This window comes from Zootoca vivipara, chromosome 14 (genome assembly GCF_965207765.1).
Source record: "Zootoca vivipara chromosome 14, rZooViv2.hap1.1, whole genome shotgun sequence".
In the NCBI taxonomy this organism is placed as follows: Eukaryota; Metazoa; Chordata; class Lepidosauria; order Squamata; family Lacertidae; genus Zootoca; species Zootoca vivipara.
The window spans coordinates 23,071,222-23,087,977 of NC_142597.1; the positions used below are offsets into that span (position 1 = coordinate 23,071,222).

General features: G+C 45.1%; 1 protein-coding gene across 1 annotated transcript in view; it reads left to right on the forward strand.

The window, feature by feature from the left end:
* GRIK4 (glutamate ionotropic receptor kainate type subunit 4) overlaps positions 1 to 16,756 on the forward strand; it is a 449,450-nt gene that overhangs the window by 336,006 nt on the left and 96,688 nt on the right. Inside the window, exon 8 of the mRNA XM_035139827.3 lies at positions 15,581 to 15,742. Coding sequence (XP_034995718.1) covers positions 15,581 to 15,742 — 162 coding nt within the window. The remainder of the gene's footprint in view (positions 1 to 15,580; positions 15,743 to 16,756) is intronic.

Sequence of the window (16,756 nt, forward strand, 5' to 3'; positions counted from 1 at the left end):
AACAGGAGTTCCTGGCATGAGGCAAGGTAATACCATATGGGTGCAGAGCCCATTCCTGATGTCTGCTCCCAGATTAGTTGGGCAAAACTTTCTAACCTGATTACATTTCCGGTGTCCTTTTGAGAGTTGTTCCACACAGCCCCACCTGCAGACTGCTGAGGTATTTACTCTCATTTATTGATTAATTTATTGGCGGGGGTGGGGGTGGATTTCGCCCTACCCCTGACGGAGTGTCTGACAGAGTTAATTAAGAAGGAAAGAGAAGCTGGCTAAAAAACCTAGGCAGATGGAAGAGAAATTTAAGGAAATTAGTAATATTTAAATGAGGAAGCAAGATGGGGAAAGGGCCATTTAAACTAATAAATCTAGAGGGATTATCAAGCCACTAATGAACCCTCTGAGTTTTTGCAATCACATCCTGATGGGGGGTGGGAAGGGTGATAAAAAAAGCAGCGTGGCTGGCATTATGGGATGGCGAGCAAAAGGAGCAGCTAAATGAAGTGCGTGTTTGTGTCATAGAGCGGATGACTGTTAGAAAGCGAGACCATGTGTATATTTTAAATATATATGCTTAAAAGCAAGGATCTGAAACTAATAGGAGATGGAGAAAGTCATCAGGCATAAAAAGGGCACGAAGTCAATCCCTCCTGCGCTGGGGAGTTTTCTGAAGGTCAGCTCTTTGGAGAGGTAAGTGAGCTAACTGCATTTAAAATGAAGGGTCAGCATTGAACTTTCCTTGTCAAGCCCTTCCCTGCCTCCCACCGCTTCTCCTCTATGCACTTGATGGAAATTAGTTTTCTTCCCTGCACCAGTGTGGATTTGGGGAAAGTCAAGCTGGAGAGATGCGAGGCTGACTGGCTTCCATCAAGATCAGTGACTCATCTTGGCTTTAAATCCTAGTAATTAGACAGTTCAGCAGAGAGAGGAAACACAGCATGTGAAAACAGATAGGAAACTTTGGCGGAGTGTTAGGACACAACTGAGCGATGGCTTTGCAGTCCATTGGCGCACTGATCCAGGGTACACAATCAGATTTGCCCTGCAATGGCTGCTAGCTTGATGGTTATGCTGTGCCCCCACAGTCAGAGGCAGGAGGGGATGGTGGTGTTGTGTTTGGGTCCTACTTGCAAGTTTCCCATGGGCATGTGGTTGGCCAGCGTGAGAACAGTATCAGGGGAGGATTTCGGGCAGTGCAAGCAGTGTGGTCACAGCACCGGGTGCGCAGCCGAGGAGGACACCTTCTTAAAGTCCAGCAAAAACTTGCTCAGCTTTGGGAAGGAGGTGTGAGGGCTCTTACAGGGTCCTAGAGCCCTCCTTCCTCCTTCCCAAAGCTGGGCTAGCGCTTACTGAGCTTTGGGAAGGAGAAGGGAAGGTTCTAGGACTGCCAGAATCTTGTGCCCCCTTCCCAAAGGCTGGCTTAAGCTGGCGCAATGAGAGCTGATGGGCAACATGTTACCAATGTCCACCTACGACAGGATGCTGGACTAGATGACTTCATCCAGCAGGCCTCTTCTTATGCAACAGGAGAACTGACACTTCAGCGTGGTCCAACGCATGGCCCAAGGACTGCATGCGGCCCCTGGGACCTTTTTGGGTGGCCTTTGGCAACATTTGACACTTTGAATCATTGTCCACACACCTCACAACCTTCATCAACTATCCCTGCCATCCAACTGCCCCGCTTGTGGAGAATCCATGTTCAGAAGGGGGGGGGGATATTTTACTTCACCTGCATTCAATGTACTGCCCTCCGGAAAGGGGGTTTATTTCTCCTGTGGCTGCCATGGGATCTTTAAAAAGGAGAAACTAGAGAATCTATGGTGGCAGCAACATCAGCTAAGGATGAGGGGGGAAACATGTTTCCATCATCACCCCACCCTGTGCCTTCACCTGTGACTATTGCCTTTTAATCATCAACATCATATATATTATACTTTAATTTTTCTCATATGGTCTACCACCCTAGTGGCCTATTGTGATAGAAAGATTTTAATTTTTTTGTAGTGATCTTTGCTCTGCAATGCCAACCTTCATGCCTATTCCCCATCTGCAGAAATGCAGTGCTGATGGGCAGAGTCAGTTTGCACATACAGTGGTGCCTCGCTAGATTAATTTAATTCATTCCACGGGTCTTTTCTTATAACGAAAAATTCATCTAGCGAATCCCATAGGAATGCATTGAAATTTTTTTGGAATTTTTTTTTGCCCATAGGAACGCATTAATTGAATTTCAATGCATTCCTATGGGAAACCGCGATTCGCTAGATGAATTTTTCATAAAACGAATTCGTCTAGCGAGGCAACCTCCGCTCGAAAAATCCTTTCGTTAAGCGGAAATTTCGTTAAGCAGGGCATTCGTTAAGCGAGGCACCACTGTACTCAGAAGCTACTGAAACTCTGATAGCGCAGTCCCACCCCATGTGCAAGGATGTGGGGGGGGGGAATCACAATTTCATGCAAGGCAAAAGAGAATCTGCTAACCACATTTCTCCATCTGTTGCTCAGCTCTGCTTAGCTCTCTCCTCTCTCCCCTCTCTCTCTCTCTCTCATGGCTATTCCTCTCCCCACTCCCCACCCCAGGATTTGGGAGGGGGAGGAACAGCAGCCAACAATGTACTTGGTGCTTCTTGAGAGTAGGAGGAGGCACTTTGGAGTTTCCCAGCAACTACAAAACACAGTTGACATCTTTATAACCTGAAAATGCTGCTGAGTGCTACTTGGCACTGCTTGGCAACCAGAAAGCCCTTCCTTCTTATTCCTCCTTGCTTTCTCCTTCCTGGTTGCATGGTGTTTAAGTGAGAAATACAGTGGTACCTCTACTTACGAATTTAATGCGTTCTGAACGCACATTTGTAAGTCGAAAAAATTGGTTAGTCGAATCCCATAGGAATGCATTGGGAGAAAAAATTCGTAAGTAGAAGCAACCCTATCTAAAAATTCGTAAGTAGAAAAAATCCTATCTAAACCACATCCAAGATGGCGGACGGAGCTCCATTCGTAAGTAGAAACATTCGTAAGTAGAGTTATTCGTAAGTAGAGGTACCACTGTACTATCCAAGCAGGGCTCACATGAGACCCAAACATAGCAGAGTTGGAACCATGGGTGTAACCAAGGAGGGCGGGTGGGGGCAGCTGCCTCCCCTAATTCAATAATAAATAAATAGAAAAACATAGCAAACTGAGGTTCTCCCCCTCCTTAACAAAAGGCCTGCCCCCCCCCACAAAAATTGTGGCTAAGCCCATGGTTGGAAAAACCAAAGCCACATTTACACCATGCATTTAATGTACTATGTCACACTTCAAACAGTCATGGATTTCCCACAAAGAATTCTGGGAGCTGTAGTTTATTAAGGACACTGAGAGTTGTTGTTATTGTTGTTGTTTAGTCGTTTAGTCGTGTCCGACTCTTCGTGACCCCATGGACCAGAGCACGCCAGGCACTCCTGTCTTCCACTGCCTCCTGCAGTTTGGTCAAACTCATGTTCGTAGCGTCGAAAACACTGTCCAACCATCTCACCAGATCACTTTCTGGTGCAACTGGACTTCTCCGCAACCCTTCCCCTCTGCAGGGAGGTGGGACCGATTCGGATGGTCCGCCCCCGCTACTTAATGGATCCAATTGGCTTCCAGAGAGTGGTAGGGGATGTTTTATCCCATGTCGATGGCCTTTCAGCTGATTCCCTGGTGGCCCGCTGGAATGCGGAGTTAACCAGCGCTATTGACTGTCTGGCTCCGAAGCGCCCTCTCAGATTGCATGGAGCCCGGACAGCCCCGTGGTTCTCCCCGGCGCTGAGGGCGATGAAACAGTCGTTGAGACGGCTAGAGCGCCGGTGGCGGAAAACTCATTTTGAATCAGACCGGACACGGGCTAGAGCTCAACTTCGAGCCTACCAAGTGGCAATGGCGACGGCGAAGAGGACCTTCTTCGCCGTCTCCATCGCATCTGCAGAAAACAGCAGCAGGAGACTCTTCCAGGTGGTTCGCAATTTAGCGGAACCACCTGCTCCATCCGGGCCCAGTACGGGCCACATGATCTCCTGCAATGATTTTGCAAAGTTTTTTGCAGATAAAGTCGCTCAGATTCGGGAAGAGGTAGACTCCACCGTGGGAGCAGGGCCGGGGCGGGGGAGTGCTAGAGTCCTGTCTAGTCAAGTTTTGTGGGATCAATTTCAATCTGTTACCTCCGAGGATGTGGACAGGCTGCTTCGACGAGTGAAACCAACCACCTGTCTCCTTGATCCTTGCCCATCCTGGCTTATAAAAGCTAGCCGGGAAGGGCTGGGCGATGGGCTTCGCGGGTTGGTAAATGCTTCTCTCCATGAAGGAGCCTTCCCAGACCCGCTGAAAGAGGCGGTTATTAAACCGCTTCTTAAAAAACCATCTTTAGATCCGGCCAATATGGCCAACTATCGCCCAGTCTCAAATCTTCCATTCTTGGGCAAGGTGATTGAGCGAGTGGTTGCCGAACAACTTCAGGCACGCCTGGAAGAAGCGGACCATTTGGATCCCTTCCAGTCAGGATTCAGGCCTCATCATGGGACTGAAACTGCCTTGGTCGCACTGGTCGATGATCTCCGGCGGGCTAGGGACAAAGGTAACAGCTGTTTCCTTGTTCTGCTGGATCTCTCAGCGGCTTTTGACACCATCGACCATAACATCCTTCTGGACCGTCTAGAGGGCTTGGGAGCTGGGGGCACTGTCATGCAGTGGTTCCGCTCCTTCCTCCTGGGCCGTGTTCAGAAAGTGGTGGTGGGGGATGAGTGTTCAGACCCCTGGGCTCTCACTTGTGGGGTGCCTCAGGGTTCTGTCCTCTCCCCCATGCTTTTTAACATCTATATGCAGCCGCTGGGAGAGATCATCAGGGGGTTTGGGCTGGGTGTCCATCAGTATGCTGATGATACCCAGCTCTACCTCTCTTTTAAATCAGAACCAGTGAAGGCGGTGAAGGTCCTGTGTGAGTGCTTGGAGGCGGTTGGAGGATGGATGGCGGCTAACAGATTGAGATTGAATCCTGACAAGACAGAAGTACTGTTTGTGGGGGACAGGAGGCGGGTGGGTGTGGAGGACTCCCTGGTCCTGAATGGGGTAACTGTGCCCCTGAAAGACCAGGTGCGCAGCCTGGGAGTCATTTTAGACTCACAGCTGTCCATGGAGGCACAGGTCAACTCTGTGTCCAAGGCAGCTGTTTATCAGCTCCATCTGGTACGCAGGCTGAGCCCCTACCTGCCTGCTGACTGTCTCTCCAGAGTGGTGCATGCTCTAGTTATCTCTCGCTTGGACTACTGCAATGCGCTCTACGTGGGGCTACCTTTGAAGGTGACCCGGAAACTACAACTAATCCAGAATGCGGCAGCTAGACTGGTGACTGGGAGCGGCCGCCGAGACCACATAACACCGGTCCTGAAAGACCTACATTGGCTCCCAGTACGTTTCCGAGCACAATTCAAAGTGTTGGTGTTGACCTTTAAAGCCCTAAACGGCCTCGGTCCGGTATACCTGAAGGAGCGTCTCCACCCCCATCGTACTGCCCGGACACTGAGGTCCAGCTCCGAGGGCCTTCTGGTGGTTCCCTCACTACGAGAAGCCAAGTTACAGGGAACCAGGCAGAGGGCCTTCTCGGTAGTGGCACCCACCCTGTGGAATGCCCTCCCACTAGAGGTCAAAGAGAACAACAATTACCAGACCTTTAGAAGGCATCTCAAGGCAGCCCTGTTTAGGGAAGCTTTTAATGTTTGATGGATTTCTGTATTTTAATGTTTGATGGATTTTTGTATTTTAGAATTTCTGTTTTGTTGGAAGCCGCCCAGAGTGGCTGGGGGAACCCGGCCAGATGGGCGGGGTATAAATAATAAATTATTATTATTATTATTATTATTATTATTATTATTATTATTATTATTATTATTATCATCATCCTCTGTCGTCCCCTTCTCCTTGTGCCCTCCATCTTTCCCAACATCAGGGTCTTTTCCAGGGAGTCTTCTCTTCTCATGAGGTGGCCAAAGTATTGGAGCCTCAGCTTCATGATCTGTCCTTCCAGTGAGCACTTGGGGCTGATTTCCTTCAGAATGGATAGGTTTGATCTTCTTGCAGTCCATAGGACTCTCAAGAGTCTCCTCCAGCACCATCATTCAAAAGCATCAATTCTTCGGCGATCAGCCTTTTTTATGGTTCAGCTCTCACTGATGTGTCTGCTTTTTAAGATGCTGTCTAGGTTTGTCATTGCTTTTCTCCCAAGAAGCAGGTGTCTTTTAATTTCGTGACTGCTGTCACCATCTGCAGTGATCAAGGAGCTCAAGAAAGTGAAATCTCTCACTGCCTCCATTTCTTCCCCTTCTATTTGCCAGGAGGTGATGGGACCAGTGGCCATGATCTTGGTTTTTTTGATGTTGAGCTTCAGACCATATTTTGTGCTCTCCTCTTTCACCCTCATTAAAAGGTTCTTTAATTCCTCCTCACTTTCTGCCATCAAGGTTGTGTCATCTGCATATCTGAGGTTGTTGATATTTCTTCCGGCAATCTTAATTCCGGCTTGGGATTCATCTAGTCCAGCCTTTCGCATGATGAATTCTGCATATATGTTAAATAAGCAGGGAGACAATATACAACCTTGTTGTACTCCTCTCCCAATTTTGAACCAATCAGTTGTTCCATATCCAGTTCTAACTGTAGCTTCTTGAGAGTTATTAGGAGACCCCTATTCCTTTCCCAGAGCTGCAATTATCAGCGTTCCCTGGGGAGAGGGATTAATTGTTAAACCACTCTGTAAATTGTAGCTCTGTGGGGAGAATAGGGTCCTTCTTGATCTTTAACAAATTACATATCCCAGTATTCTTTGGAGGAAGCTGTGGCTCTTTAAAGTGACTAACCCTGGAGAGATGCATAAACTCCAACAGTTTCCCCCCTTCTTCACGGGTGAACAGATAAACCTGAGACCTTCACAATAAGAACAGTGATGAGCTGTGCCACATTCTCCCCAACAGCAACCTAATTCTCACGAGTTTCTCAAATGTTGGGGTTAAGAGGGAAAGGGTTTGAGAAGAAATGAAAGTAGCTGCATAGGGTTTTCTTGGGCTGCCATGAGCATCAATGTTCACTTAGCTCAGGCATGGCCAAACTTGGCCCTCCTTTTTTGGGGGGACTACAACTGCCATCATCCCTGACCACTGGTCCTGTTAGCTAGGGATAGTGGGAGTTGCAGTCCCAAAACATCTGGAGGGCCACGTTTGCCTGACTTAGCTCTCCAAAATTTCTACTCTTCACTATCTTGTCCATGCAAGTGGTTCAGCCTCTCAGACCTCTTTGTCACCCGTCATTTGCTTTTTCCAGTTCTTATTAGTTTAATATCCTCCCTTTTAAATATACATATCATCTATCCATCTTCAGACAGCTTCCTTTAAGTATATTTCCGCCTGTTACTCTGGGTAGACGTTCCTTTCAATTATAGATCTTTTCTCTTAGAAGGTGCTTCAGTAACGGACTCTGTGTTGTAGCCTGAACTCCCAGTCTATTTTCTCATAGTCTTTGGACCAGTATCTTGAAGCTTACTGCAGATCACAGCTGTAGGGCTGAGTCCCACCACAATATTTGTTGCGTTTGTCTGCTGGAACTCGACTACAGGATTCTGACTCCATAAGGGCACAGATAACTGGTATATATTAGCAAGAATTTTACAACAGGGCTGTTAACACTGGCCTGCAGCAGGCTTTGTACTAGATCAGACATCCCCAGACTTCGGCCCTCCAGATGTTTTGGGCTACAATTCCCATCATCCCTGACCACTGGTCCTCTTAGCTAGGAATCATGGGAGTTGCAGGCCAAAACATCTGGAGGGCCGCAGTTTGGGGATGCCTGTACTAGATCAACCTTTCCCAGCATGGTGCTTTATGAAAATTTTGGACTACGGTTCCCATCATCCTTGACAATTGGCCATGCTGGTTGGGGTTGATGGAGCTGGCATCCGAAACAAGTGGAGTGTCCCAAATCGGGGAAGACTGATTTCAAGATGTTTGAAATCTGGAGGTGTGTTTAAGGGGACAGCGGAAGGTTGCCAAGTCTCTTTCCTTTAGCCCTGAGATTCAGGTGTCAGAGTCTTTTCTAACAGCCTGGGATTTAAATGTGCTGTTACCAGCTAGTCTCAAGTTGCTACACCTGAATTTGGGGCTTGGGAATGCAACAGTACTGTGTGTGTTGTTGTTGTTGTTGTTTTTTAAAAAAACATTTATTTCAAGCTGGTCTATCAGGATATCCAGTGATGATGAATGTTGGAAAATTCAAGACAGATAAAACATGTCTCCATGCAGTGCAGAGTGAAACTATGGGACTCACTCTCACAGGAGGCAGTGAGACTGGAGCAACAATTCCCAGGGATGGGGGACTGATTGTTAAATTCTGGGAACTGTGGCTCCATGAGGGGGATATGGGTCTCCTAGCAGCTCTCAGCACCCTTAACAGACTACAGCTCCAGGAATTATTTGTGCAGAAGCCATGACTGTTTAAAGCAGGCATAGGCAACCTCGGCCCTCCAGATGTTTTGGGACTACAACTCCCATGATCCCTAGCTAACAGGATCAGTGGTCAAGGATGATGGGAGTTGTGGTCCCTCCAACAGCTTAAGTTCCATGGCACATTCTCCCGAAGGAAATGCATGTAGCACTGTTGCCTTAAGGCCATTAATAGTAGGCAATGCACTATAGCTGTTAGTTAATACATCTAACTAAAAGTTTTAATTAAAACAATTTGTTCAGCTGGGGGGGGGAACCCTGACTGGAAATCCATTAGAATAAAATAAATTGTAACCACGTTGTTGCTTGATTTATAATGATAATAATATAATACTAAGGAGACAATTTGCAGATAGAGAATTACAGGCAGTCTGCTGTGGGTTTCAAGGAAATGAATATCTATTTTTCCCCACCAAGCCTTGAGATGTCTGAAACCATGAGAACAGATAAATGTTGGATGCTTGCAATGAACACATTATATTGTAGTTCATTATTTCCTCGAATTTTTCTGGCGTTTGTTCCTCTCTTTTTAAAAAAATTGTTCTAAGACTTGCCTTAGACATTTCAAAATATGTCGCAGGGAGTGTCGCAAATAAGCGATTACATTTTTCTTTTCTTTTTGGAAAGAATATGTGCACTTGTTTTTAAGGGGTGTGAGTAACACTTAGAGCCAGGCAATTTGTTTAGCTGCTTCACAGGTATCAACTGTTGATGGTATTGTGTGACGGTATTAGAATATATAGACAAAGATGCTCAATATGTCTGGATTTCCACGAGGGAAGGGAAAATGTCAGTTGTCTCTTTGGAGGCCAGAAAATGATATCGTAAGGAATGTGAAAGGTTAGAATAATGAAGGGTTGACTTTTGTGTGTGAATGTGCTATGTGCCACCCCATATTAATCACAACACAGAGAACTTCCTCATCATCAAAGGTGAAGTCAAACATGATGCTTTTCAATGGAGCAAGTTCTCATGTTTAGCCTTAGGCTACTGAGTGATGTGAGATCAAGCAGTATGCCTGCTTGTGTGAACCAAGTGATAGGCTTTATCTGGAGCTGTAATGGGAGTGTAATTATCTTGAAATCAACCACATACTTCTTAAGCTTGGGGGGGTGGAATTCTGTGAAATTTAAGTTGGGTCATGTTGAGCTGGTGTTTGTCAATATTTGTTTAGAACAGGCATCCCCAGACTTCGGCCCTTCAGATCTTTTGGACTACAATTCCCATCTGGTCCTGTTAGCTAGGGATCATGGGAGTTGTAGGCCAAAACATCTGGAATGCCGCAGTTTGGGGATGCCTGGTTTAGAATAATCCTTTGTGGCCTTAAAATCTATTAATTGATTAGGAGAGTTCTTCCATAATTCCATTAAGTTCAGAAGATCAGCGTTGAGAGGATAACAGTGACTTTCCAAGGATTACTGACTTGAGATAAGTTTGGAATAAAACTTTGAATTTGGGAGCTTATAGTTTCTGAAACTTTGGGGTTTGGGGTGACATCTGGTAAAAACTCAACTGTCCAAGTCATTAGAATAACTGGATTTGAAATACTTGCTCTGTTTATGAAACCTAATTGTGAGTGAGTAATCTTTCAGCAACTCAAAATTGAGCTGTAACCCATTGGCCAGATGACATCCTTTTTGAAGGGGAAATTGATTTCTGTATGTGGTTTATTATGCAATTATTGACACAGTCAATATATTATGACTATACCACACACACTCTTTCTCTTTAACACCATAAAACACTTAGGGTAATCTTGTACAGTTTAGTGAATAAATGAAAGTGTTTTCCAGGCAGCTTAAGAATGATAAATTGACTTAGCAGCTTAACATTTACAGACCCTGAAGGCCACTGGATTTGCAGAGAGAGGCTTTTAACTCCCAATGGGATGTCTTCCTCTGCAAGTATATGAGAGGAAGGTTCCATGTCTCAACTCTCACTTCCTTTAAGATACTGAAACAGGTGATAAAGAAATCAACAGATGCTTTATAAGTGCAGAGTAACTCAATGCTCAGAATTAACTAGTTTAGTTAAATGAAAGTAGTTGCCATAATTTCCAGGTGAATGGAAGGTGAAGTTCATTTGCGGGTAGAACTTCAAATAATTTATAGTTCATCTTCATAGTTATTCCCTCCCTCAGCAAGAGGCCTGGACTCTTAGCTTTCATTTTTTAAAAAAGTAAGTCAAATGAACATCTATGACAAGAGTTAGAAAACAAATTGTGGAGGCAATGTTCTAAAGCTTGATTTAGCAGATATGAAAGCACTGCTGTAGTTTAATCACTGTGGCTAAGCAATAATTTGGGAGAATGGCAACTGAACTAGTTGTTTTGTAAAAGGATAGGTGTGAATTAATTCCTTTAAAAAATAAACTTTTGGAGTACTAGAGTAACTTGGTGGTGGAAGGCAGCATCTGTTTGCTTGGGGGCTATCTTCTTTCTCCACCTCCTGATCAGTCACCAAATCAGATTACTGTATAAGACTCTCCTATATTAGCACCAGCTGCATTTAGAGAACAGTTGGAATGTTCTTAATCAGCAGCAGATCTAGAAATCCAGTAAGGCTGTTGAAATAATCAATAGAAGAAAACGTGTGTGTGTGTGTGTGTGTGTGTGTGTGTGTGTGTGTGTGTGTGTGTAGGGATAAGAGAGAAAGAAGTTGACCTCACAAAAAATCCAAAATGAGTAAAATCTTGGCACACTCGCTCCGAAGAAGGAACTCTCAGTGCCTCTTGGCTTTGTAGGTGATCTGGGCTATTAAAACCATGATAAGAATCTCACAAAGGAGAAGAGAGTTTGCAACCAGGAGGTGATGTGGGTAATTTTGCCAGTGGAATTGATAGGAATGAAAAAGGGGCTTTCTTGCTAATGCACATATGCTAACAAAGGAAAGTTGGCCTTCCCTGGCATTCAGAAGCCAATTGCTAATGAAAGCCCACCCACCCATCTCCAAATCTCCAATCTGACAATACAGGTAGATTCCACTAAAGTGCATTTGTCCATTGTTGGGACATGGCAATCTGCATAAGGCTCCACTCACCTAGCTCTTTTCATCCAAGGCTCCTGCAGTCAATTCACGGATGTGAACCACATCTGGCTGGAACGAGTGAGAACTCAGCATGGTTCAGGAACAGGCCCTTCACCGCTGTATATGTTCCACATCCTAGCTCTGAGCAATAAGCTGCAATTCTTCACTTGTATATGTTAAAAGAGTGTCAGAAACATCTCTCGTCGATTGCTGAGTCGTAACATGCTGTGGGCGATAGCACTGCACTCCAAACACAACTGCTGAAGCTACGTCTTGCGGAGTCGCTCCACGCTGCCTTGATTAGGGAAGACTCTCTCCTCAAGTCAAAGGTTCAGGTCACTCGGAGGAGTTTTCCTGATGCTGTAAAATTTGAGTGTGTTAGGTCAGGCACCCCACAGATAACAGCAGTCACTGAAGAGAGACTTTTGGCCTGTAATATTGCCGGCATGCTGTCTCCCAGGGAACGCGGTTCTGTTCTATTATTTAATAACGCCAGGATAGCACTTTGGAAATAGCCACTGCCATATCAAAACACACACACACACACACAAATGTGGTTATTATTTAATGCACATCCTTACTGCTTGCTTGAAGCTTGGGTTGGGAAAGTTAAGATTCATCCTTCTGCCTCCTCCAAGGGTGGCATTTTCTTTCAGTTATAGGCACCTAAGGCTTGATAGTGTTTGAGAGTTTGAGTTATCCCTGATATTGAATCGAGCTCCATTTTTCCAGAAAAGCTGGATATTTTGAAGGTTGCATTTTAAAATAAACAGTGTCTATTGTAACATTGTTGTTTTGTTTATTAAGCTTTCTTGAAAATATAAATTAAAAACCAAGCATTAAAAATAGAATATTAACATAACAGGCTCAAGACAGCTCCATAACTATATATAAAAGGTAAAGGTACCCCTGGCCATTAGGTCCAGTCGCAGACGACTCTGGGGTTGCGGCGCTCATCTTGCTCTTTAGGCCGAGGGAGCTGGTGTTTGTCCGCAGACAGCTTCCAGGTCATGTGGCCAGCATAACTAAGCCACTTCTGGCGAACCAGAGCAGCGCACGGCATTTCCTTCCCGCTGGAGCTGTACCTATTTATCTACTTGCACCTGACAAGCTTTAGAACTGCTAGGTGGGCAGGAGCTGGGACCGAACAACAGGAGCTCACCCCGTCACGGGGATTTGAACCGCCAACCTTCCGATCAGCAAGCCCTAGGCTCTGTGGTTTAGACCATAGCGCCACCCGCGTCCCTATAACTATATATATTGATGATCTTAACTCTTTCTCTTTTAAATTTTCTTTACAGGGTTTTTCTTTATATATTAGAACATTTGTTGTGGTTGCTTTTATACATAATGCATTTCACCAACTTCCTTTTTTCAGACAAATGGCCTACCGTAGCAGTTTGAAATAAATTCATATTTACTAAAGCCAGAGCTCTGATCCAGGATCCTATGACCTTCAACAGAACGAGAGCATCTGAGGAATAGTCAGATAAATAGGCAGCAAGGCCAGGAGGAGGGCAGAGTGAGACAGTGCTCTGAATACTTTTTGTATTTCTGAAGAACCAGGGAGATGGAATTTTCCACATTTTACATCCATTTCATTACTTATGTAAGCAAGCCTGTGCTGGAGATTGGTGTGCCATTAAGGAAAATTCAGCAGGCCAGATGAGGCCTAAGGCCAGTCGTTTGCCACCCCTGCTGTAGAAGGGCTGAACTGGCCTCCTTCTCCTTCAAGAAAAACTGTTGCCACACACTCCTTTGCATACGAAATCTCCTCTGGCTCCAACTCTCATTAGCCACCTGCCCTTTGTTTTACAGGTTGACAATGTGCTCCGTGGAAATGGATAACCTGTCACAGAGACAGGAGGATAATATCATTCAAATGAATCAATAGTGCACAGGCAATTTTTGTGTCGCCTAATGATAATGTGATTGTGTCCAAAACACCGCTTAATCCCATGTCTCATCTTGTTCTCCCTGGAGCTTCCTGAGCCAGAGAAATCAGACTTTTACTCTACTTTTCCCGAGGCCTCAAAGATCTGTGGAATCAGCTAAAACCGTTACAGGAATCGTCCGGGGTGGGTGGGTGGGAGAGAATATTATAATAATGCATTGTATTTCTGATTATGTGGGCAAAATTCATATCCAGTACTCAGGGTACGAATTTCCTTCACAGCTGCAATCGCTCAGCTAAACAGAGGGCCTGATGCCTTCTCAGTTGTGGGGAGAAGGGGCAGACTTCCCCACGATAACAGACCCTATTTTCCAGGGACAGTCCCAAATCTACAGAAGCTGTCCCGGTTTCTAGTTTGATCCTGGAATGTCCCACTTTTCCTTAGGACGTCCCTATTTTCATAGAAGAAATGTTGGAGGGTATGGAGTTATGCGACCCCCGAGCCAATGAGATATGTAACTATACAACCTTTAGAAGACATCTGAAGGCAGCCCTGTATAAGGAAGTTTTTTAATGATCAATGTTTTATTATGTTTTTAAATAATAATAATAATAATAATAATAATAAATAATAATAATAATAATAAATTTATTACTTATACCCCACCCATCTGGCTGGGTCTCCCCAGCCACTCTGGGCGGCTTCCAACAGGAGATTAAAAATACATTTAAACATCAGTCATTAAAAACTTCCCTAAACAGGGCTGCCTTCAGATGTTTTCTAAACGTCAGAAAGTTCTTTGACATCTGATGGGAGGGCGTTCCACAGGGCGGGTGCCGCTACCGAGAAGGCCTTCTGCCTGGTTCCCTGTAACTTTGCTTCCCACAGTGAGGGAACCGCCAAAAGGCCCTTGGCGCTGGACCTCAGTGTCCAGGCAGAACAATGGGGGTGGAGACTCTCCTTCAGGTATACTTCAGTATATAGGAAGCCACCCAAATTGGCTCAGCTGCCTAGCATAGCTGTCAAGTTTTCCCTTTTCTCGCAAGGAAGCCTATTCAGCATAATGGAATTTCCCTTTAACAAAAGGGAGAACTTGGCAGCTATGCTGCCTAGTCAGATGGAAGGGTAGAAATATTAATATTAATATTAGTAGTAGTAGTATTGCTGAATAGGACATCCCTATTTTCATCAGAGAAATCTTAGACAATATAAGTTGAATGAGCACAAGGGAAGGGGCCTTCCCAGTTTTCCTGTACAGTTTTGGAGTTCTCTTCCACATAAGAGATGCTTGCCCATCACTTCCTCCCATCAGCGAGGCAAGATGAAGCAATTTGCCTCGAGTGACAGGTCTGCCTCCCTTCCCTGCTGTTGCACCTCCCCTAGCCCTGCTGGAGTTTAGTCCACACTCTCACCACCACAATGCCACTGCCATGGCCTGAGTTTGCTTGCAGTGGGGGAGCCACTTACTTTACCCAGGGAACACCTACTGAAAGCGGCAGCCGTAACCCTTGCACTCTGCCTAGAATCCTTCATCCCATGCTTTTGACTCCCTCTGCTCCACAGGCAGTCCAGCACACAAACGGGCTGCTGGAAGGGATGGCAGGAGAACATACCACTGAACAGTCCCAAATTAAGGGAGCTGAGATGTGATATAATAGTGACTTTCAGATATCTGAAGGGTTGTCATGTGGAAGAAGAAGCAAGTATTTTTTTTCTGCTGCTCCAGAGAGTAGCACCCGAACCAATAGATACAAATGGCAAGAAAGGAGATTTTGACAAAACCTTAGGAAGAACTTTCTGACTGTAAGAGCTATTTAACCGTGGAATGGACTACTTTAGAAGGTAATGGACTCTCCTTCACTGGGCATTTTTAAACAGAGGTTGGATGAACACTTGTCAAGGATTCTTGCAAATACAGGGGGTTGGACTAAGATGACCCTTGGGGTCCCCTCCAACTCTGCAAGTCTATGATTCTATGTTTTTTAAAGCTGATTAAGTCACATTTTGGCACAAACTCCTTGGAATCTTTGCAGTTCCTTAGATTCCTTCCTTTCACTTCCCCTTATGGACTACCGAAGAACATACAGTACTGCTCTTTTCACACTTCCTAATTCTGCTCTCTCTCTCTCTGTTTTGGTTCTTTGATTTCCTTTAGGAGTTTTCGCTGCAGCGGCTAGAGAGCCATCTGGATGATCGAGTGAACATCATGGCCTTTTCCATTTTCAACCAGTCCCATGCTTTATTCCAAGAGTTTGCAGAGAGCCTCAACCAGTCATGGCTGGAAAACTGTGATCACATTCCTTTTACAGGGCCAGCAGTAAGTAAAACAGATTTACATCAATTGGTCCTCAACCCACAGTGTAATTAGGGCTTGTTGGGAGAGAAGATGAAGCCAGTGTGAAGAGGGGACCACAATGGCGATTTGTTGAGGGTCTAGAACCTTATGTATCTCTCACTCATTGCTCCTTGTTAATCACGTTCCAACAAACTAAATGAACGTCAAAAAAGGTATCACAAGACCTATAGTTCCATGGCATTCTCAAAACAGGTTGAAGGGTATGAGCAGCAAGGTCTTTTCTGTGATAGCAATCCGTTGGTGTGATTGAGAGTTCTCATTTCTGGAGAGCTTTGGAGGGTTAGGTTAGTGAGAATTCTTTTGTGTTACCTGCCTGCTTCTTTCATGGCTTCTCAATGCCTTCATGCCCTGTTGTAGCCATCATGAGGACATCACGTCAGCCACTCTAGCAAACAAGATGGGGACCAGATGGACATTTGGTCTGATCCAACAGGGCTATGGCATTTCAAACTCAATTGCTTTGTTTATGTGAGTCTCGGGAAGGGCCTTGATCAATGGAAAGGTGGCATATAAATTTAAACGAACCTTTACCCCAGGCCTAGGCAAACTCAGCCCTCTGGATATTTTGGGACTACAACTCCCATCATCCCTGGCTAACAGGACCAGTGGTCAGAGATGATGGGAGTTGTAGTCCCAGAACATATGGAGGGCTGAGTTTGCCTATGCCTGCTTTACCCTGTCTTGTTCTCAGTAAAGACTAGTTTACATGTTATCCCCTATTTATAGCAACATGTTACTATGTGATAACCAGCTCAGGATGTCTCTGCATGTGCAAAATTCATTTTCTTCACAAATGAGTCATTGTAACTAGGAATATGTGCCCCATTTCAGGTTGTATTCTCCTCCTCTCAAACTCCCTGCTTATGGGTATTAATTATAATCAGAGTATGATCTCCTAAATCCATTCAAACCTTTAAATGCACCCTAGAGAGAATGTTTGCTAGAATACCATTCCCAATATTGCCACAAACACAA